This window comes from Andrena cerasifolii, chromosome 2 (assembly GCF_050908995.1).
Source record: "Andrena cerasifolii isolate SP2316 chromosome 2, iyAndCera1_principal, whole genome shotgun sequence".
NCBI classification, from domain to species: domain Eukaryota; kingdom Metazoa; phylum Arthropoda; class Insecta; order Hymenoptera; family Andrenidae; genus Andrena; species Andrena cerasifolii.
This window is the reverse complement of record NC_135119.1, coordinates 9,031,840-9,055,144: the sequence shown is the minus strand read 5'-3', so window position 1 is coordinate 9,055,144 and position 23,305 is coordinate 9,031,840. Positions and strand designations below refer to the sequence as shown.

At 44.9% G+C, this 23,305-nt stretch overlaps 1 protein-coding gene across 1 annotated transcript; it reads right to left on the bottom strand.

Moving 5' to 3' along the window:
• Nucleotides 1–302: 302 nt before the first annotated feature.
• Nucleotides 303–22,139, bottom strand: Pits (Protein interacting with Ttk69 and Sin3A). The gene is made up of 5 exons (XM_076806607.1): nucleotides 20,503–22,139; nucleotides 3,029–3,180; nucleotides 2,697–2,883; nucleotides 651–895; nucleotides 303–550 (listed from the first exon to the last, which is right to left on the bottom strand). The coding sequence occupies exons 1-5, from the start codon at nucleotides 21,212–21,214 to the stop codon at nucleotides 410–412; spliced, it is 1,437 nt and encodes a 478-aa protein (XP_076662722.1). The 5' UTR covers nucleotides 21,215–22,139; the 3' UTR covers nucleotides 303–409.
• Between the last annotated feature and the right edge of the window lie 1,166 nt (nucleotides 22,140–23,305).

Below are 23,305 nucleotides of genomic sequence, written 5' to 3'. Positions count from 1 at the left end.
TGCGTGCAGGACCGATGCCAGCGTGCAAAAAAATGCCAAAGACTTTCTCCTCGAGACCAGTCGAAAACAAGCTTCGATCGTCTCTCGCCCTTGCCCGCGATCGATCGAAACAACTGTTGCCTCCGTGAGCCGTAACAACAGGCGGCGGGGATTTTACCCGTCGCTGGGACAAAATCGCGTCCACTTTCCCCGGCAACGTCGACAACATTTCGCGAATCCAATTTTAACACCGACAACGTCTTTGGCTCGAATCGATGCCCGTTGGCCGACACAGCCAACGTTTATCACCATTACCAAATGTGTGTGTTTTTTGTATTTTTTCGGTGAACCTTCACGGTTCCACCATTATATTTACCCTCTCGAGGAGGGTGCAAAATTTGAGCCCCGATTAAACCTTGCGCGAGAATCCTTAAGTTTCTCTCTCCTTCTTAACTTTCAGCCCGGAGCCTGTGGTGTCGTCGCCCAAGATAGTGGCTATCTCGCCCTGCATGAATGCCCACGGCACTTGGCTGTTGGCCAGCGGACACTTCTCGCCGCTTGGGCAATAAACCTGAAACAGCAATCAACGCAGGCGTCCGTTTATCAAGACGAACGAGATACGCAGGTATGCGGCAAACGGTTGCTAAGCCAAGGCGCGGGGAGACACCTACCTCCGAGCCGGCACCCTGTCTCTTTATGCTCTCCCGGCTGCAGGGGAAGCAGAATTTGTGGTGCGGCACGCTGGGGCACTGAACGAAGTGCGTGTCCTCCAGACGCTCCTGGCACAGGGTGCATTTCAGTATGGGCGCTGACACTTGCTCGGCACCAGCGACCTGGGCCACTGCTCCCTCTGACGATGTTGTTACGGTTGTGGACGACACGTGCCTCGAACCACTGGACCTCCTACCCGAGGAACCTGCCGAGTATCCGGACGTTTAGCTCCGATGTATTCACCGGGATACATACATCGTTAAGGTGAAGTTAAGGTAAGGTGTTACTACGCCTAGCCTCGGCTCGGCGCGACTTCTTTTCGCACTCAGATCTAGGCTCGCGTCGCTTCGGTTATTCCCTACCTGAAGTTCTCTGAGCTTACCTCGGTTCATGTGTTTGGTTAGCTGCTCAGGGAACCTCTTCCTGTGCAGTCGTCAATTCAGTAGGCTCACACTACGCCTCGCCTCGCCTCTCTTCCTCAAAATAGTCTCCAGGAAGAATCTGCGGCTCGGAGTCGCGCCGAGGCGAGGCGCAGTGTGAGTTAAATTGTCAAAATACATCAGAAGAGCATAGGAAGAATAAAATGAGCTGAGGCGAGGTGAGAGGTAGTGAGAGCCTACCTTAAAATGAGCCGAGGCGAGGTGAGAGGTAGTGAGAGCCTACCTTAAAATGAGCCGAGGCGAGGTGAGAGGTAGTGAGAGCCTACCTTAAAATGAGCCGAGGCGAGGTGAGAGGTAGTGAGAGCCTACCTTAAAATGAGCCGAGGCGAGGTGAGAGGTAGTGAGAGCCTACCTTAAAATGAGCCGAGGCGAGGTGAGAGGTAGTGAGAGCCTACCTTAAAATGAGCCGAGGCGAGGTGAGAGGTAGTGAGAGCCTACCTTAAAATGAGCCGAGGCGAGGTGAGAGGTAGTGAGAGCCTACCTTAAAATGAGCCGAGGCGAGGTGAGAGGTAGTGAGAGCCTACCTTAAAATGAGCCGAGGCGAGGTGAGAGGTAGTGAGAGCCTACCTTAAAATGAGCCGAGGCGAGGTGAGAGGTAGTGAGAGCCTACCTTAAAATGAGCCGAGGCGAGGTGAGAGGTAGTGAGAGCCTACCTTAAAATGAGCCGAGGCGAGGTGAGAGGTAGTGAGAGCCTACCTTAAAATGAGCCGAGGCGAGGTGAGAGGTAGTGAGAGCCTACCTTAAAATGAGCCGAGGCGAGGTGAGAGGTAGTGAGAGCCTACCTTAAAATGAGCCGAGGCGAGGTGAGAGGTAGTGAGAGCCTACCTTAAAATGAGCCGAGGCGAGGTGAGAGGTAGTGAGAGCCTACCTTAAAATGAGCCGAGGCGAGGTGAGAGGTAGTGAGAGCCTACCTTAAAATGAGCCGAGGCGAGGTGAGAGGTAGTGAGAGCCTACCTTAAAATGAGCCGAGGCGAGGTGAGAGGTAGTGAGAGCCTACCTTAAAATGAGCCGAGGCGAGGTGAGAGGTAGTGAGAGCCTACCTTAAAATGAGCCGAGGCGAGACGTAGTGAGAGCCTGCCTTTACACGGCGTGTGGCTCAGTAAATTTGACCCGAGACTCGCCGATTCCCGCACCGTGGGAACGCTTATGGCTCGCCCAAGTCAACTCGTGCTCGCCCAAGCTGACTCGTGCTAGTCCGAGCCGACTCGCCGAGCCTGGACGAGCCCAAGCCGACTCGCCGAGCCTGGACAAGCCTAGCCGACTCACCATGTCCCGCGCCGTGGGGTTGCTCATGGCTCGCCGACTTGCCAAACCTGGACGCGCCGAACCTGGGCGAGCCGAGCCGACTCGGCAAGCCACGCGCCGTCTAACTTCACCTTTACGATATACACGATGTTGGAAATATTCATTGCATCGTTCCGCTAAGTAACGTGCTACCACTTACATCTCTTTGGTGTTTGGGTATACGGTGCCCGATACCTTGGCCAAAGTAATTCAAACTCTTGGCGATAAATATTTCCAATAACGTAGCATCGAATAGAACAGAGAAACAGAGATCACCATTACCTGAACTGTTCGGGCTGTGCTGGGAACCTCTGGAGGCACTGCGCTGCTGCGCGTTCGTGGCCGTAGTTGGCGGGCTTCTACTTGTCGGGCTTGGATTGTTCGGCGGTTGTGGCACTGATTCCGGCGAGGCTAGGTTGTCGGCGACGGACATGAGAGCGGCCATAGGTGACGGGCCATTCGTCGAACCCTGGCGGACAGAATTACTTTCAATTTGCGGGTGAAACACAAAACGCCTGTGAATAAGTTAGCCCCGCGCGGTCCCCGCGAACGTCATTAACGCGCGCAGATGTATTCGCGAGCGAATGCCCTTTAAATATACGAGCTTAATTTACCTGGTGATGATTCGACTGTGAATTATCGTTGGTGCCTTCCTGCGCCGGCGGCGGCGGGGGCGGAGGGCTCGTTCGCGGACGAAGAGGGGAACCTCCGCCGTTTGCCGCCACGTTTGCTGGTGCCAATGGGATAGACGGGCCGACGTACGCTCCTGAAATTCGAGAAATTTCAGTGGATCTTAGCTGACGCTCCGAGACGGTCGATTTTATATACAGAATAACCAGGGCTGCCACCCTTCTCCGGTTTTCGCCCGGAGACTTCGGGTTTTGAAGCAAATCTCCGGGCTCCGGTTTTACTGGGAAACTCCCCGGGTTGCAGACCAAAATGAGACGATAAGAAAATGTGGTATTTTATACAATGGTACCAATTTTATATGCAATAAAAATTATTAATTAAAAAACAGATACTTTTAAATTTTTAATTTTTTGAGATTAAAAGAATTGCACATTTGTTTTCGGGATATTCGAGAACAAAACTTATTTTTTTTGCTTTTTCCATTTGCGGGTTGGAACGTGTGGCGCTTCGGGATTTATATGATGATATATGGTGGCAACACTGACAAGGAGAGGTTCCCAGGTGTCCGCCTTCGATTGCTTTGAATTCTGGATATGTTTTAGAGGACCGAAAAATAAGATATACGTGTTCTTTTAAAGCGGCTCGTTTTCATATTTAGGGGGTGACACCATCCCCCAAAGTTATAAGATTTTCAGGTGTCCATCTCCTATTGCTTTGGTTTTTGGATCTGTTTTAGAGGACAGAAAAATCAGAAATACGCGTCTTTTTATTTCCACCCGCTTGCTTGTTTAGGGGGTGAAACTACCCCTCAAAGTTCATAAGGGTTACAAAATTGTGTTAATTAAAGTTCATATAAATTTCATTTGCGTCATAATTATCCAAAAACCAAAGCAATCGGGGGCGAACACCTGAAAATCAATAACTTTGAGGGGTGGTTTCACCCCCTAACAATGCAAACAGGCCAAAATAAAAAGACACGTATTTCTAATTTTCCGGTCCTCTAAAACGTATCAAACTATTCTTATGAATTCTGGGGGGTGGTTTCACCCCCCAAATATGAAAATGGGCCGCTACAAAAAAACACGTATATCTTATTTTTTGGTCCTCTAAAACATATCCAAAATCCAAAGCAATGGGAGGCGGACACCTGGGAATATAACGGGACGAATGTAACCGAGCGATTGCCAATCGTCGAAAACCCAACGTCTATCGCAGCTGTGCTGTTTACATTTTCCCAGTAAAGATAATCTCTCGGGCATTTCCTACAACATAGTTTTTAATAAAGCAGTGATTCGGGTGGAAAGACAGAAATAGATATCCTTTGCCCTCGCACGGGGAATACCACGATTACGGTGAACTAAACGAAAACTCGACGTGCACGCGTAGTTTCATTGTTCACGCGCGAGTCGCCTCGCATCGATACACAGGGACCCCCGAACGGCGTGGACTACTCTTCGAATTATCAGCTGTGCCCGTCGAATCGATCGAATTACCGAGGGAGATTGATATTCTGACTGAGGGCGCCGTGGCCGGAGTAGGTACACGACTCTCCTTCGGCGCATGCGTGAACGGAATGCTTTTCGTGGCTTATTTACTTTTCACGACCGCGATCGTCACTCGTCGCACATGACAGAATGTCGAATATCCTGGTGTGGCTTAGTACTGCAGGACGTTACGAGGTTGCGCATTTTGATATTGTTTACGAAGCCGATTGTAACGTGTCCGACCGCTACGAGCGAGAAAATCATTAACGGGCGTCGCACGTGTACCCTTGTAAAGTTCATCCACTGTATATGTAGATATTACAACAGCGACGTACGCGACTGTATCGTATTGCGCATGATACTGCGCGATACTATATCATGATGAGTGTAATGATGTACAGTGTTGTGCACGGTACTTCGTTATATCGGATGATAACGCGGGTGATACTTTGGGATAGCACATGATAGCATGTGTCGCCGTATGATAACGCCTACGATGAATTATCATCCGTGTACTAACGAGTGCGCTACTTTGTGATAGCGAATGATATAGCGTGCGCCGGCACAGTATGATACCTCGTGGTATCCTATTGTAATACGTATGATACCTCGTGGTATCCTATTGTAATGCGTATGATACCTCGTGGTATCCTATTGTAATGCGTATAATACCTCGTGGTATCCTATTGTAATGCGTATGATACCTCGTGGTATCCTATTGTAATGCGTATGATACCTCGTGGTATCCTATTGTAATGCGTATGATACCGTGTTGTATCGTATCGTAGCGTGTATGACATTATGCGGCGTCGTTTGATAACGCATACAACACTGTGGTTAATGTTATATGTTATGTTTTATTGTTTTCCTGCGTTTTAAGCAGAATGGCATTTCACAAGCTTATTATTTTTGCCCAAGGAACGGACTTATATATTTATTATATATAGTCCCATTTTTCCCCCTCCTCTCTCCTTCGGGTCCCAGCAGCAGCAGCGCACCGGGAGAAAAGTGGTCACCCATCTTCTCCCAGTACACCGCCCGTGATGCTTGACTTCGGTGATCTAACGAGAACCTGTTTTCCATCACGGCTACGGCCGCTGGTCAAATACTATGGTAGTGTATGCTATTGCGTATGATGCTATACAATTGGTGTTATCATATTTGAACGATCTAATACTAGCTTTACTACTCGGCTTCGCCCGAAATTTGGATTCTGATTTTATAAAAAAAAAGTTTTGATTTATTTATTTCTTTTTTGTGTAAATAGTCACATTCATCTGGATTAGCTAGGCACATTGAGCTGGGGCACCTTTCGTGACCCCAGAGTTTACGATTCAAAAGTTTTCAGGCGACAAACACTAACACTTTTTGCTTTATGTATTAAGATATTTTTGTAAAGACTTGAAATTCTAACTGAAAATTGGCTTTTTTCCTTTATTATATTGAATATGTTATCTGTATATAATTGTAATTAATAATGCATTATCTTTCTTGTAAGTTAATCCAAAGATTGTTTTTCCTTCATTAAAGAAATATGCAGCGAAGGAAATTGATTTGGTACAATGATTGCATCATTAATCAGTCTTAATTACATAATTGTTCCAATACGGTTCAATACAGTATTGGCGGAAATTAGTTCATGGCAATACCGAAATGCTTCGTTGTAAGCGATTGTTACAGTGGGTAAAGCGTCACGCGATATTATAAGAGGTACTTTAAATTGTTAATTCGATTAAATCCGGCCGTTGAAATACCACACGTGCATTTCAATTGCCCATTTAAAATTTCATGAAAACGTGATCTGTTGGCTCGGGTCGGAACACGTTCTTCCTCCACTGGAGGACCTCCAGTTAATCAGTTATACATTAAGGAAGGTCAACAAACAAACGCCGAACATTTACTCTTTTTTGTATTCGCAGATGTTACGCCACCGCTCGAAAGTGAAACCGTTTATCTCATAGGAATACGTTAAACATTTCCGCCACTTTCAAGCCCCATTGTATACCCCCAATTAACAATAAAATACACTAGAATAAACTGATAAAATGCAACGTTTAGATAATCTCCCATATGAAAATACAGCACATTGGTTTGAAGTAGCTTTGATAAATATCGAAATATATAAATGAATGCGAGGAAATTGAGTAATATCGCCCTGTTGGCACAGTTGTTCTAATTGAATCACACTGATATAATTACGTAATTTAATTACATTGTATTTCAATTATATTGTAATTCACTTACAACGTAATTTCTGTATTAATTTTTTTACATGAGACGCATTAGGTGATTGCCGTTATTTTTTCCTTTAATATATATTGTAAGTTAGGTAGAGCAGATACATGTTTCTTTTCTTACATTTGTGTTTGAATGCAGGGCTGGGACTATTTGACGAATTTTTCGGTATTCGAATATTCGAATACTTCAGTTGCTTAATTATTTGGTGAATATAATTCGAATATCCAAGTATTCGAATACTATTCGAATATCCAAGTATTCGAATATTTAAGTATTCGAATAGTATAGTGTGAATTATAAATCAAGTTCTTTAGGTTCATTTGTCAGGATGAAATCTTGTAAGCTAATTTTAACCCACTTCACACCATACTATTCGAATACTGACGTATTATTCGAATACTATTCGAATACTGACGTATTATTCGAATACTATTCGAATACTGACGTATTATTCGAATACTATTCGAATACTGACGTATTATTCCAATACTATTCGAATACTGACGTATTATTCCAATACTATTCGAATACTGACTTCGAATATTTGAGTATTCAAATGTTATTATTCGAATACTATTCGAATACATCAGTATTCAAATGTTGAATAGTATTCGAATAATAACGTTCGAATACTCAAATATTCGAAGTTTATTCGTAGCATTCGAATACTTGTAAAATATTCGAATATTAAATTATTCGAATAGTCCGAGCCCTATTTGAATGTGGAAGAATGTAACAAAGAAGTTTATTTCTCTTCATACATTATAAATTTATGAATAATACCATATTCGTCACTCATAATAACTTTTTTTCTGTTCGAAACCTTTACCTACATATTTCTTTCCCACCTCTAATTAGCTCTCAATTTGGTTACCTTTTAATTCGTAATTACATTGTACTTTGCAATTATACTTCAATTACATATACGAATTCTGATGTAACTTAATTGAATGAGAGATCTGAATTACGAATTACAATGTAATTTAATTATTTTGTAATTATAATTCACGGAGTAATTCAATTGTAATTCTGCACAACTCTGCCTGCTGGCGGGTTGTCAATGCCGTATCTTTGAGCAGTGAATTATTAAAAGTCCATCGAGTTGCCACCGAATCGCTCGATTCCTGTTACTCGGGAGCACGCATTTCCATAGACACGTCTGCCCCAAGGAACAATTTTATCCGTCCAACATTATCGATCCTACGCAACGGAATTTACTGACAACGCACTACTTCTCGCTTATCGTCCCGTTATTTTTCTCCGCGTTGTTTACACGTTCCCGAACCCTCCCCCCACTGGGTACGGAGAAACGCATCGTTCGCCTAGCGCGAGATAAACCGCGAATGGATATTAAAAAGCACGGTTTCGTCACGTTCTACGGCGGACCGTGACACGCGATATCTCCGTCCCGTATCCAGGCTATTCTTCCAGTGCAGCACGCAGCATCCGCGCGTACATTCCCCCACCAGCCGATCAGAAAACAGCCAACAGCCGGCATACGAGTGACCGAGGTCTCCCGACTGCGGAGCGTGCGTGGTCTACCATCGAGGCGACGTGTGACCGGTACTTTTCCGTGACGCCGCGCCGCGGGCTTCGATAGAGAGCGAGGACCGCGCGCCTCTATCTATGTATGTATCTCGAATCACGCGAAGAAACGTAGCTGTGGCTTGTCCAAAGGAAGCGAGGGGGAAGGGGGGAAAGGGGGAGGGGTCCGAAGGGGGGATCGGCGCGGAGGGGAAGGAACGACGCATGCGCGCGCGCGCCGGCGGTTTTGTAACAGACGACATCGCATCACGTACGTAGGCGGCTCTCGGCTTAGTCACACTCTGCGCGCTTTGTATATTCGCTGGCTAACCGGTCGGCTATAGTGGCCTTGTTTCGAAAGTATGACCCTCCCCAGCGCGTCGTTGACGCCGTCGACGCGCGTTTACGGCCGACGTGTCTCTCTACACGGTGTCCCGAAAGTTTATTCTTAGGCAGTGTTTAGTAACTGGGGGGATAACCTTGGACGAACGATGGTTAATGAAAGGGCGGACAACACTGTACGTTGCGAGTCGGGAATAACCGAATGCTCGTTGATGCGAAATTTCGCGGGCTTTTAAACCGGAGAATAAAATGCTCTTGTGCTTTAAACGTGCTGCTGTACACGGCGCTTGTAGAGTTCCTTAGAATGTATATATCTACGCGACGAGGAGCTTTCGAAGGCTATTGGCTTGATGTTACTTGCGGAGGTTGTTCGCGAAGAGTTTCGCGACACCCTATATGTAATAGGACGAGTCGAGACATGCACGACGGAACGAACGCGATAATCGTCCAGTGACGTAGGACGAAGCCGATGTTACGTGTCTCTCTCCTGTATCTGTACGCGATCGATGCAGCATAGTCGGGAACCCGCGAAGCGTGGCGATCATTGCGAAACACAACTCAGGTTCGCTCGCTCCTGTTACTACCGTTGACACGTCGCGCCCGGGCGTTTCTCAGCTATCTCTCTCCTTCCTATGCGCATACACACGTGCTATACCATTAACCATTACCGACCTAATCAATCGAGTGTAAAAGGCAATCCTCGCGTATTTCCACAGCGCAGCTGGCTGGAATTAATGTTACTGGAAACCTATTACAACCAGCTACAGACTGATTAAAAAAAAAAATACTACAGCTCAACCAGCCCGATCAACTGCTCGAATGTTTTGCACCCTTGGAAGAAGTTTGAGTTACTTAATTTATTCAATGCGTAGGATACTTTTCAGATTACTCATTCGAGTATTCAGCTTGAATTTCGAACTATTAGTGTACCTCTCTGCTGAATGAAATTAAATTAGGAATAAGAAGAAATTGGAAAAATAGAAATCGTTGGGACTATTCTCCTATCAGGTTTATCTAGAAGATTAGCAGTTGCTGAGCTTTTTCTGTAATTACTCTTCAGTGAGGACACAAATTAATTTCCCATTGCCAGAGAATTCAGGGATGAAGAAACAATACGTACAGACAAGAAACAAGGAATAGCCCCTTTTTGGGTCCCACGATTTTGGAACTGAATTTTGTGCCAAATGATAGCTTATGATGAGACATCAGTCACTCGAAATTTTCAAGTTTAGGTGACAATTAGTTTCTGAGATATGAGAGGTGAAAGAAGTGAAAGTTCATTAACGCGTCAGCCCATACCCTTCGATGTATAAACTTTTATGTCATTCCGATAATTTAAACAATTATTTCCAGGGGTTCTGCTGACTGTTAATAACGAATTTGATCTTAGATTTTCAAAATTCAGGGTGAAAAAAATCAAGAAATATAAATGTCTGTGTAGTAATATAGTTTTTAATATATCGTCCACAATGTTGAATTGGCCATTTGATTTTTTTTCGTGAATTTTGAAAATCTAAGTTCAAATTCGTTATTAGCAGTCAGCAAACCCCCTGCAAATAATTGTTTAAATTATCGGAATGACATGAAAGTTTATACATCGAAGCGTATGGACTGACGCGTTAATGAATTTTCACTTCTTTCACCTGTCATACCTCAGAAACTAATTGTCACCTCAACTTGAAAATTTATCGGGATTCATGTCTCATCATAAGCTATCATTTGGCACAAAATTCGGTTCCAAAATCGTTGGACCAAAAAGGGGCTAGAAAGGCCTCATTTTGGGGTCACTCTTTCTGTCTACACTGCGTTCCATATAAGAACGTACCAACGCCCCTACCGACTCGCGACCGATCTGCGCAGCTCCCACGGATCTGGCGCACGCGATTGGTCGAAGCACTTCCGCGATTGGTCGTAAGCACTTTCCCCGCCGGTTTACTACCAATCAACAGTGTATCCCTGCGCGAAACGGGTACGCTCTAATGTGGAACGCAGTGCAGAATAATATTGTGCAAACATGCAAAATTATACCGACCGAACCGTTCTAACGTAATAAGGATATCATCTGCAATCGTTACGACACCCACGTAATAAGCCAGTATCGGTTTAATCCAGGAAACTTACAATTCCCAATAAAATAATCGTATCCCGTAGCACAGCGAACGAAATGAAAGAAAAGTCCGCTGCTGCCTTCAAAAATTTTCTCATAATCCATGTTTATTTCCAGAGTCTAATCTTCTGCCAGCGGTAATCTATTTTTATCGAAACGCGCATACGTAAACGTGGTTTCTATCTTTTGAACGGAAACGCTACACCCTTCCAGAATAAAAAAAAAGTTAGATAAAAAGACCAAGCCAATATGCGGCATAGATAATGCGAGAATAATATTCCACGACACTCTAGCGGGATCGCTAAACCTCCCTTGGGGGTCTGAAGTACAAAAACTGTACAGCTATCGCCAGCTTAGCCAGATATGCACTTCTGAATGGCCACGAAAACGGGAAATCCTGTATCGTCGGGGCAACAAATCGCGCGTATTCCGTTCCTAGAATACCTCATCCCGTGTAATTTCCGTATTCCTGGCTGGTCGTTGAAACAAGCCGTTAGGTCCGTTTCGAGTAGGGATCGGGTTATGGCCGACGCTTGTGGCTGTTGGAATCAACCGTTTTCGAGCCTGATAATAACCATTAATTAGCCTCATCGACGTAGCTTCGAGATACCGAACGGTTCAAGGCCAGGTAACAGAAAAATACTTGGAAGTGGGCATACACCGGTAAAATCAGCCACTACGCCGTTCCCGTTATTTCACGGGTATATCCTTCTCGCTATCCGCATCGTTCTAGCCACGGCTGGTGGATTATTTCAAACGCAGTTCTCTTCGATGGAAGTTTCGCTAACCTGTATCCTATAACGCGAGACCTACATCGACACTCGTGCTTTTTGCGATCCGATTTCGTAGAGCTTCTCGGCGATGCGATAAGATCTCCATCTGGATCGGGCCCGGCCAGATCGTGACTCTAGGTGGCGCTCTTTCGGGAGCTCGGAGCAGCATACCGTCAAGGACCCCAAGTTCCTGATCAGAACCCAATTCCTGATCAGCTTAGAAACAGCTTAGGATCCATATGAAACGTTGTTACGCTATGCGCCAGGTTGGGGCTAATAGACAGATGATAGTGTCGGTTTATTCAAGGTCCAACTGACGCGCTGCGCCTCAGAGTTTCCTCTATAGAAGCATTGAAACCAAGCAAGGTGGAGTAGTAAGTAGTGAGCATTTAATCTCTTTCTAGAAGACCACCGTGCAGGCCACAGGGTGAACGGAAAGTGAGGTCTGAAAAAGACCACGTGTCTTGTGACTCGATGGAATATCACCGTAAGGAATTTTTGCTATTGGCCAGGCCGTAACGGTCACGAATTATTTTATATACGTTCGCAACCGGGGAAACAACCTCTACCCGTAAGATTGCCAGCAGCAAGCGACGCACCAGGAGAAAAACGGTCACCCATCTTTCCCCGGTACGCGCCCACGATGCTTAACTTCAATGATCGAACGAGAACCGATGTTTCCATCGCGGCCACCGCCGCTGGTGCTGGTAATAGACAAGGATCGTCCTCAACCTGTGACAAAGGACCAACTCATAACTTCTCGTTAGGTCCACCCGTTAAACCTTTCCCGATAGATCCTAGCGCTAGATCTTCTCTCCGACCCTTCGCAATAGATCTTAGCGCTAGATCTCCCAAGAGGATCTTACCGCCTGATTTTCCCGCCAAATAACAGGGAAGCGTCGTGCCCTCAAGGGGTATAAAACCCCTGGAGCTCCACCGACGCCAGAGACTCCAGTACGGACTTTAGACTCGAACACACAGTCATTGTGTTACCCTTAAGCACGGTTTTCACCTTGTAACAAAAGTCTATCTCAATAAACTCTAAGCGTTACTGAGAAAGCACGACTGCCTTCTCTACCTCGTAACAACGTCCTGCAATTGCGGAAGAATATGCTACCTATATACATATAGCAGCCTTAGGCGAGTCCAAAGTAAAATCAATGAAACAACTTGCTTGCACTTCAAGTGCTAGATACTGCTGGCTGCCGTGTGAATGCTACAATTTGCTTCTATGTTTTGTCGGCCCAGTGGATGTAAACAAAGTCGCCGGGCGCGGCGGCCGACTGACCGAGGATACCGAAAATCAGTACAGTCATACTTTACTTAAGGCGCGTCTCCACCAGCGTTCGCGAACTGTTTACGAACGGTATGGGAATTGAATTTCCTATGGAATCGTTTGTTCGTGAACAGTTCGGGAACGCTGGTGGAGACGCACCTTTATGCATCTCTTGGGAATCGCTGCCTGAACGCTTTAGGCAATGTATGTACTTATCGGTATCCATTAGAGGAGTACGAGAACCCGAAAATGTCGGGACGGGTCGGGTCGGGCTGATGAAAATTTCGGGATTACCGAGAACGTCCGGGATTCTCGAAAGAGTCGGGATTCCCGAAAATTCCAAGGACCCGTCTAATGAATACGACATAGCACATTCAACGCATCGTAAGAAAAAGTGTAGAGGCATTGTTGATTTTCCGAAGTACAAACATCAGTCAGTCCTAATAATACGAATCACAACACTTTCGGGAATCCCGAAACCCTCGGGAACCCATCCCGATCCCGAGAAAAATTCTCGTCCCGACCCGTCCCGACATTTTCGGGTTCTCGCACACCTCTAGTATCCATCATACGTGAATCACGATACACGTATGGTCGTGTCAACGAACTCTAACACAGCCATTAAGAAGTGCCAAATGTCAAGTTCCGCATTTCTCATCGAATCTTCACGAAAGTGACACCAATCGATTCCTTGCGTTTTCCCGATGAAAATGATACCAAACTCGACATAATTCGAGCTATAATTAGCGAAATGACACTTTACATTAATTTGCAGGATTTAAAGCCAAATTCGTTAAAAATAGTCCGATTCACATGGAATTTGGTGCGTTTTAATCGGGACGACGTCAGGAATCCATTGCTGTCACTTTCATATCGATACGGTGAAAGATAAAGGATTTGGTTTTGTGAATTAAATGTCTCACGAGTACTTTTCGATGTCGCACAGTGGCAGAGTTGCCAGATTGGGCGATTTATCGCAATTTGGGCGACTGGTGTAATAAAACTGTGACAACTGTTTTGAAGAATTCGCAAATTCAGCGATTTCAAATTCTGTGGGCTTTGATTTGACTTAATCTGCTCCATCGTCGGATTTATAGCCTTCAAAATATTCTACTGTTTAGAACAATTTAAGTACAATTTAATATTTAAACGCATGCTTATGGGGGCTTTGTGAAGAATGTTTATTATGCTTAGCATTTGTATGCAAATTTTTTATCTTGGTAGCAGAAATGGGAACAGTGTTTTTTTTCCCGCCAAATTGCCAAAGAATCTCGTGGTCCCATTTTCAAGGCCCAAGGTCGTTACATGCAGATTTAATTATTAGCTAGGGTTTGTTGCTGTGATAATAACGGGCACAAGTGTACCATTAATCCTGATTCTTATTATACTCTCGGATAATGGAAATAAAAAATAAGTAATTCTTATAAAAGCGTAAAATTCTTTTTTCTTTTAACGATTTACTACCTTTTTCATTATGAAAAACATTAAATGCATTATCTTCGTTACATATGTCTACGTTTTATATCTATTATACTGCAAACAGCATCTTAAACATTTGTTTACTGGGATTGGCAGCACTGCTGCAACTTTGGTCAACTTTAATTTACAACCTTTTTTTCTTTCTGTGAACTGAGAACCATCCACGCCTTCGAACTCCACATATATTTCTCCGTTCACATGATTCCGTGATTAGATACAGTGTTATGGAGATAAACTCATGAGGTGTTTTAAGTGAAACTAATTGTTTTAATTAATCATTATAGAACATCAAAATACAGCTTTTGTAGTATACCGTTACATACGTAAGCAAGTATATTTCAGTTACTCGTATGTGCCATTAACGTTTTTTAATCTACTGCAAAGAATGCAAAGTTTATAACAATTTAAACTTTCGGAAGACTTATAAGAAAATGATGAAAAGTGATAGAGGGTGGACTCTTTTTACATGAAGGCTTACACAATTGTTAACAAGAGTATGTAAATTTCAAGTGCAGTCTCCCGCAGCTTCTAACTCTGTTCGGATTTTAACAAGTAGACGCCCGAGGGTATTCTGGCGTCCTGGAAGCGTGTAGCTTGCATAGCCGCTTGAAGAGCGATTTGGAAGGAGCGAACTGGCAATGAGTCAGATGTTTTCATTACGTGAACCTTATCTGTTGTGGGTATTAACTGTTATAAACACTAGATATTGGTTCTCTCATAGCATATTTCTGCCTCGTTTCATTAAGGTCTAAGCACACTTATCAGTTCCCTGCCGTCAGCGTGGTCGTAAAAAATATCGTTTGCTTGCCTTACAACGGAGCAGTTCCCATTTGTCCCTCTAGGGGCCGTTATGCAACCCGTATCCGTTCGGTAAAACTAAAAATTGGTTGGCAAAGGTATTTTGGCTTCTGCACCGACGGTGTGCTGAAATCGCTTGAGGGAGACCCTTTTTATGACCGTGAAGTGTTCTCGGGTCGACGAAGCTCTCGAACCGCGCGCTTAGGGAGTCCTAGAGTCATAAAGACAAATACAGCGTCGGCCATTCGGTAATAAAAATGCCAATTTTTATATTTCGTATTAGATCTTCATTGAAGTATCAGCAATGGATTGCTTTTGACTGCGGATACCTCTGAACAGTTGTCGGTGACATCAGTGAATTTCCTCCCGATTATAACGGAATTTTTGTTTGCTGCCCAAATTCACTCTAAGGGGGTGAAATTAACCCCTGAAAATTCGGTTATTTCCCGAATTTTGTATTATAACTCGTGTACTGTAAAATAATTTGTTTACCAAATGATAGATCTCATTAAAAGAAGTAACTTTTGTCTTGAAACTTCTTTTCTATCTCTTACAGATTGCGTGTTACAAAATAAAATCGAAAAATAGCCGAATCTTCAGGGGTTAATTTCACCCCCTTAGAGCGATTTTAGGCAGCAAAAAAAATTGCGTTGTGATCAGAAGGAAATCTCCTACATATCCACAAAGTTTCAGAATTTTTTGAATTTTCGGCTTCGGGATCTTCCCTTGTCAGTTGTAAATCAAGTAAAGGATTTTTTAGTTGCGCGCGGTTAAGCCGCAAGTGGATATAAGCGCTAGGGCCGAAAAAATCGATATACAGGTATTGGAAATTGTTTGGAACACACGAACCATTCAATGTCACCAGATAATTGTCCAGGAAATGAAAGATTAAAACGAGAAAACACGTGCCCTTTCTTTAATGTGCTACGAGACATTTTTTAGATTTTGCCTTTTCGCTTCGTGTCCATCGTATTGTCAGATAAACGTCTGATTACCGTGTACGAAACAACACAGTTTTATTTGAAAAATAATAAATTTAGGAAAATGTGTATACTCTTAATTGAACAGTTTGGACGATACAATTTAAATCTGCATCGATGGTAACCGGAACGGTATCGTCCAAGTGCTTTAATTAAGTAGGAGAGTAATTAATTGAGAAATATTTGTGACTTACAGTGAGTCACGAGATTATCGGGACAAGTTTGTTGGTTTGCGTGTAAAGTTGGATTTCTCCGTTTTTTTACATGATTGTCTGGTCTCCAGATAGTTTTATTTTTATTGTCGAATAGAAGGGGGTGACATGTGCTACATAGTTTTTCACTAATTCCAATAATTGTTTCTTTTGATCGATAATATTTTGTTTCTCAGGAAACAGTCTTCTGAAAATAAAATGTTGCACATTCTTTCTTACTTTTCACGCTGCAAAACATTCTTCAGGTACATTTAAGAATTTACTTCATTTTTTATTCTGATACTTTTATATGATGTCTCGTAAACTACTTAAGTTCCTGTTTACCAATTTCTCTATACGATATGGTACATTTGGCATACAAAAATACTTGTTGGTAATATTTAATTGTACCACTTTTAAAGCGGAACTTTATTTTCCACAACATAATTTTGCTGACTATCCACTGTAATAGCATAAAACATATAAGATTTCGAACTTTATTTGTTTTACGGGGGGCCATTTTTCAGGAAAATGTAGAGTTAATTTACTAAAAACGGTCTTAGTGTAGTAGTACAGAAAAAAAATATAGTTTGGATAAAATTATAATTTTATTAAAGACGGGGCCCTGGGGGTCCTTCTGGGCGGGGGCCCAGGCGGCAACTGCCCATCGGCCGCCCTGTTAAATCCGACATTAGCCCGCGGTAATAAGTTTGCAAGGTGAGAAATCCGAAAAAAAACTGTCACGCAGTTATTTCTAACCATAAGCTCTAAATTTTCATCCCCGCACAATGAAATAATAATATATTAAAAGCATTTTCATTTATGAACTTTCCGTTTCGCGTAAGGAAGTTTGAATGAAAATATCGTTTACTTTTTAACTATTTTATTTTTTCAGTTTCTGTGATTTCATGAGTTGTAAGCCCCAGCAATTGTTATCGTATGTCCGCAATAAACAAAGGAACTGTTACGCTATCCGCGATCCGCAATTTCGTATGTACGAAAGCCAATATAAATAATTTGGTGACTCACGGCACGCACCAGAGCAAATGCAACGCGAGCCGCCTGATACGACCATCGTCGACCGTTCGTCGTCAATGAGCCACGGGTGCAACGAAACGGAGCGCAAGAAAACGGGGGCCGCACTACAGTTACCTTCGCGATGTAGCGAAATATCTTGCGCCGCGCAGCCGCTCGCGAACCGGTTTTCGAAAGTATCGCGCAGCGACGCGACGCGATGGAACAGAAAGAGCGTGATTTACATAAAAGGAAAAAAGAAGTGTAAAGAGGAATAAAGAAATCACTTTCCACGCAGCGCTGTGCAGAATTATTTGAAAGCGAACAAGCACAGTCTGCGCGGCTATTTGGTGGAATATAAAAACACGAGAGAAGGCGGGGCGGGGAAAAAAATGCTGCTAACGGTCGCTAACGAGTAGCCGAGCCGATCCAGTCCCGTCCGTTACGACTGGCTGGCGGGATTACACGCTCGCGAGACGCTACTAACGCCGATGAGATTTGTATCGAGCAACAACGGGGCTCATTCATTGTGTCTAAATATACGGAGTGACGTCATTCGATTGGACGTCACGGCACGGCAGCTCGGTGTATCTTTTGGTCGTCCCATCACGTGCTCGACGTGCAATACGTCTCCTTTATACGCGTTTGGACGACTGCCGTTCGTCCAGAGAATGAAGAAAAGGGGGAGAAGAGGGGCACGGTGTAACAAAGGCTGTGCTACACGCGCGCACGGGCAGTTCGTTCTGTAGGAGGAAAGAGAGCAGGAAGACGTGTGTTTTACTTACTTCCTCCTGACTGTGACGATTCTACGAAACTATGGAGGTTCGAGAGAGCCGGCGTCTCGTAACCACACGACATACATGTGTAGCGCCTCTCGTTCTCGCGCCAGATGGCCACGCGGCGCACCGCCGAACGAAGGCTTTCCTATTTTTATTACCAACCGATAAGAACGGGCGAGAGAAAGACAGCTCTTCCAAGAGGAATCTGGGATATACGAGCGCATAGAAAATATACAAAATTAATTAGCAACGGAGAGGTCAATGTAGCATTGCAATCGTTGTGCATCATTGATGAAGATATTTGAAATTGAAGTTTTGGTAAATAGAAAGCACGCCTCTGATTATTTGAACAAGAATGTTTGTAGTCCTGGCGGAATTGGTAAAAGAGAGCTGCTTTTGAGTAGAAATCTCTTCACCTTGTTCATGTTCATTCACGAATACCATTTTTTTTTTTTTAATATTTTTGTATGTTGAGTAATTTTAATATTCTGGAGTACAAATCTCATTCAGTGTCCGTAGAAACTTATTTATTTTTATTTAATTTAATTTCGGCTTCACAGCCCTGAAATGAACTTGGTTTACAATTATAACCAACACCACTCATACCTTCCATACCCACACCTATATGAACTACTCCTAACATCCCATCCTACATCTATCTATACCTACTTCCAGGTTTGTACATTGGTTTTATTCGGCTATCGTACTTTTTCGCTTTTTTTTCTATATTTCTTAACCAGCTAACTACCGCTTCATTTTCCCTATCTTCTACTATTTCCATAGAAACTTATTGTTTTGTAATAAGATAAGATTTCTTGGTTCGTTATGAGAAATGTGATAATGTATTTTTATTAATGTAAGAGGAATTTACGCGTTAAGAAAAAATAATTCCCTATTCATGTGAATATATATATTTTTTCTTAACGCGTTAATTCCTCTTACATTAATAAAAATACATTTTCACATTTCTCATAACGAACCAAGAAATCTTATCTTATTACAAAACAATAAGTTTCTATGGAAATAATAGACGGTAGGCAAAATAAAGTGGTAGTTAGCTGGTTAAGAAATATAGAAAAATAGCGAAAAAGTACGAAAGCCGAAAAGAACAATATAGAAACGTGGAAGTAGGTACAGATAGGTCTGGGTTAGAATAAAAATAATTCCCTATATTCCCTTTATTTCTATATATATATTTATTATATATATATAAAATGCAATTTAATTCAAAACTTTCTTCTCGGAGTTATAATAAAAAATAATTGTTATGCTTCTATACATATTTCACTTTGCACTGCATTGCAAAGTAAATTATGATGACGATGGGCACCAATAATCATTAAAGAAAGAGTGGTTCAAATCAGAATTACATGGTCCAGGCGGAACTCGAAAGCACAAACTTCCGATTCGTAAGCTCACTTAACGCAAAAGTAATTGCCTCCTCAAGGTTATTGAAACGTAAACCCTGACATACTCTGTCGTTCTATTTCTTGTCTCTCGGTTTCGCGTTTCACGCTCGTTTGTTCCACCCGATTGTTCGCGTTAGACCCCTTTAAGCTCGCCGATTTAAACGGTCAGCGTACCGCCGTGTGCGGGAATCCCCCATTTCTGTTTATTAGACACACTGGCCGAACGCCCATCGGCGTTCCCCGCGCAGTCGGCGTGTGCGTGCGCGCACGCACAGCGCACGCCTAAACGCGTACGTGTTATGGTACTCCAAAGGTACTCCAAAGGTTAAAGACAGAGCAGGAGAATATCGAGGAAGAAGCAGAGCCGCCAGACCAATAAGACGACAAGCTACGCGAGAAGAGCGGGAAGAAAGCAAGCGTAACAGTGAAAGAGAAAGGCAAAATAAGTTCGATCGGCGGAACAATTTTAGTTGACTCCGACGCTCCTAGAAGTTCAAAGACGCCCGTGTATCTGGAAACAGTCGAGGCAGACAGCGAGGCTGCAAAAGAGAGGGCCGCTCGTGACGTCATTCGCAGTCAGGGAAGTGACCCTGATGGGCCAATTAATTTTCCACCAACTACCTCTTCTATCAAACTCGCTCACAAAATAAAGTAAATAAACCCTCCCCGCGAGAGTGATCGAGACATTTTCCAAATTTACAAAAACTCTGACGCAAAGTGTGCTTGAAAATATCACACATGAACGCGGCAAAATGTGCGACACCGTTTATACTTTCGCCCTGGGTTCACCAGAAGCTTCAATTTGCATCCGAGATCCTGACCAAGGAATGTTTCGCGGGGCGACCGAGGATATCTATAAACTGTCTTCCAGAAATTTAGTACAGCTTCTTAAAACAGTTATATATCGATAGCAGGGAGGTCCGTTCGCGGAGGCATCGAAATTCTGAGGTACCGTTACGATGGGCACGCGAGTGATGTTAAGGCGAGGAGAACGCAGGGAATTCAGATACCGGCCGATTCAACGGCGAAAACGTGTCCCCGGCTGTGGCATCCGCGTAACTCACCATTGGCCTTGAACGTGGTGGCGGTCTCGAAGCTGGGCGCTCTCACAGGATGCTTCTCCTTGCTTCTGTCCTGCACGTAACTAACCGCGAGGCTCACAGCTGGCAGGGAATCGCCCCTGGTTAATGGCGGCCTGACCGGATGCTGCTCCTCCAGCGAGAGCCTCTTGTCCGCGTGCTCGTCCTCGTCGATGGTGGATATGCCCCGCTTGAGCTGCGCCATCCCTCTGTTGTGGCTGAGGTTCACGTGATGCGCCACCGCGGCCAGGTGGGCGTTCGGGATCCTCACGTTATTGCTCCTCATTCCATTGGCGATGTCGTGGCTCTCCTCGTGCTGCCGCGAGATCTGCTGCCTGGATGTGCCGGAGTTGAACTCGGTGATGGAGTTACGATGGTGCAGCTGCGAGTAGCCGGCGATATTGTGGTGCCTGGAATGGCTCTGGCCAGTGTTCTGTATAGGCAGAACGTCCAGATTGGTGCCGCCGTTGTGCTCGGTGTGCCCGGCGGTTCTGTACGCCTTGGACGTGGAGGACCGGGCCTCTTGGAAGCCGTGCGCCTTCTTCATCTGCTTGGCCGACTCCAGGACCAGGTCTATCCTGTCGGCGCCCTCGTAATTCACGCAACCGCGGCACACGGGCTCCGAATAGTCCATGATCATGGCCCAGGGCATTCTGGGCAGATCGCACAAATAGCACTGCGTTCTCTTCCCCATCATTTTGCTCGGCCTCTTCGTCCGTGAATAGTCGGCGAGTCACGATGCGCCAATATACCCAGTGTATCACTCACATCCACTTTAAGCACGTCTCGGTTAATCCCGCTTCGCTTCCCACGACGCACACGGTACAACAACAACAAAAAAAACTCACAGAGCGTCGGCGTTCCTCTCGTTTCTCGGTTTACTTCGAACGCATATTCGGATCGAGAAACCGCCGGGGAGCCTCCGGCGAAACACTCGAATTAACTTCACTGCCGATCGGATTGATGGATCACTCAACGCTGCCCACAGTCTTGTCTTTCGCGTTCTCCTTTCCGCTCTCCGGAGTCGTAGCTACATGGATTGCGGACGCGCCGAATATAACGATTCGCGACAGAGAAAGACAGAAAGGGGGAGAGAGGGAGAGAGAGAAAGGGAGAGGAAGAGGGAGAGAAAGAGAGAGAGAAAGAGGGAGAGAGAGAGAGAGAGATAGAGAATTTGTCGGTTATTGCGCCGGGATTTCAGCGAACGCGTATTACGACGGACGCCCGAAGCGAGCGACGCGCCGCACAGGCGGAGCCGAGAAAAAGAAAGAGCACGTTCGCTCGGACGCCAGATATTTTTGCCACACGCAGACTTACCCTTGCAGCCGTTCGGTTGGTTTTTATCGTTAAATAAGGATAACGGCTAAGGCGTCATTAGCGCGGGCGGCGCAGGTAGGATGTATGCACAGTGACGAAACACACGGGGGGAACCCTGTATTCTGGGTTGAACACGAGACGCGAATATAATGGTATGCGCGCGACGACACGACGTGCGCTCGCTCGCCTGGCTGCCGTACGATCAGACGAACGGAGACGAACGCTCGAGAATGCGGCGGTAAAGCGGAGCTACGGGTGTCGCTCTCCTCCCCCCTACGGCCCGGCCGTGCCTCCCCCTCGCCCCGCCGCATCGCCTGCACGGCCCGCACGATTCGACAACGACGGCGACGACGACACAACGACGGCAACGACGCGCTCCGCCAATCGGGCGTTGTGGCGTCATGGTGCATGACGTCATAATCGCGATGCCGCGCATGCGCGCCGCCGGCTGCCCTAGGGGGACACGTAGTCAGCGACCGGGACTCGAACGCGAGGGAACAGCCAGCGGGGAGGGAGAAGGACGGCGAAGCGACGGTGGGAGGAGGACGGCGGTAACACGCGCGCGCACTCACTCGGCTATCTACTCCTCGCGAACCAGAGGTCCACTTTACACTCGAGAAAATCCTGCTAACGAACTCGCTCTTTGATTTTACATACGTGCTTGGATACGGATAAATGGCGCCAACGCGTCGCGGATTAAATTCCAGGTTATTTAAACCGCTGGATATTCAGCGCGACCGATCCCGGCCGTCTTCGTGAAAATATTTATTTACGCTTCTTATTCTCTTCCGCCAGCGATATTAACCACGCGAGTCTCGCGCGGGAGCGTAGAAATTGGAAAGGGCTCCACCCACGGTCTAGTCTCCGTGCGATGCCCCGCGAATTGACGCTCTGGCGTCGAGTTAAGCTGTCGCTTAATAAGAAATACGACACTATCGTGTTACCAGTCAGTTTTAATTAAGAGAATTACGCGCTGAAATCTAATGTCCGATTACGCTCTAATTGTGCTCGATGTTTGTTAATCTACTTAGCTGAGACAGCATAGCGTACACGTGTGTGTGTGTGTGTATCGTGGAGGTTACTATTCCGCAACTGTAGCGTTTGTGCCTTTTAAAACTATGTGCCTACTACTTCGGTGTACGTTTGCGGCAATTAGTGTTTACGTCGAAACCAGCGTTACATAACGATTAGAATTTTAAATGCCGTGTTGTTCAAATTTTTCTCGCGTTTCGATTTCGCCCCGTTTCAACGCGGCTCTCGTAGTACCAGCAATTGAGAAATCCACTCCCTTTCAAGAGTTTCGAGTAACACCTAGACTCGCGGATTCGATGCCCAAGTTGTGTTTTAAAAATATTTCATTCTTTCAACGATAAATGTAAGTTATTTGGGTACCTTAAAAAAATTAGGAACTACATGCACAATTGTTTGAAAACAAAATTAGGAATTACTCAATTATAGAATTCGGGGGCTG

What these genes read in the sequence shown, in the direction of transcription:
- Pits (XM_076806607.1), bottom strand. Translation starts at nt 21,214, where the DNA reads ATGATGGGGAAGAGAACGCAGTGCTATTTGTGCGATCTGCCCAGAATG. An exon ending in CACAGTCGAATCATCACCAG is followed by an intron (nt 2,884 to 3,028) that starts GTAAATTAAGCT and finishes TCTGTCCGCCAG; the next exon opens with GGTTCGACGAATGGCCCGTC. An exon ending in GCACAGCCCGAACAGTTCAG is followed by an intron (nt 896 to 2,696) that starts GTAATGGTGATC and finishes GATACTCGGCAG; the next exon opens with GTTCCTCGGGTAGGAGGTCC.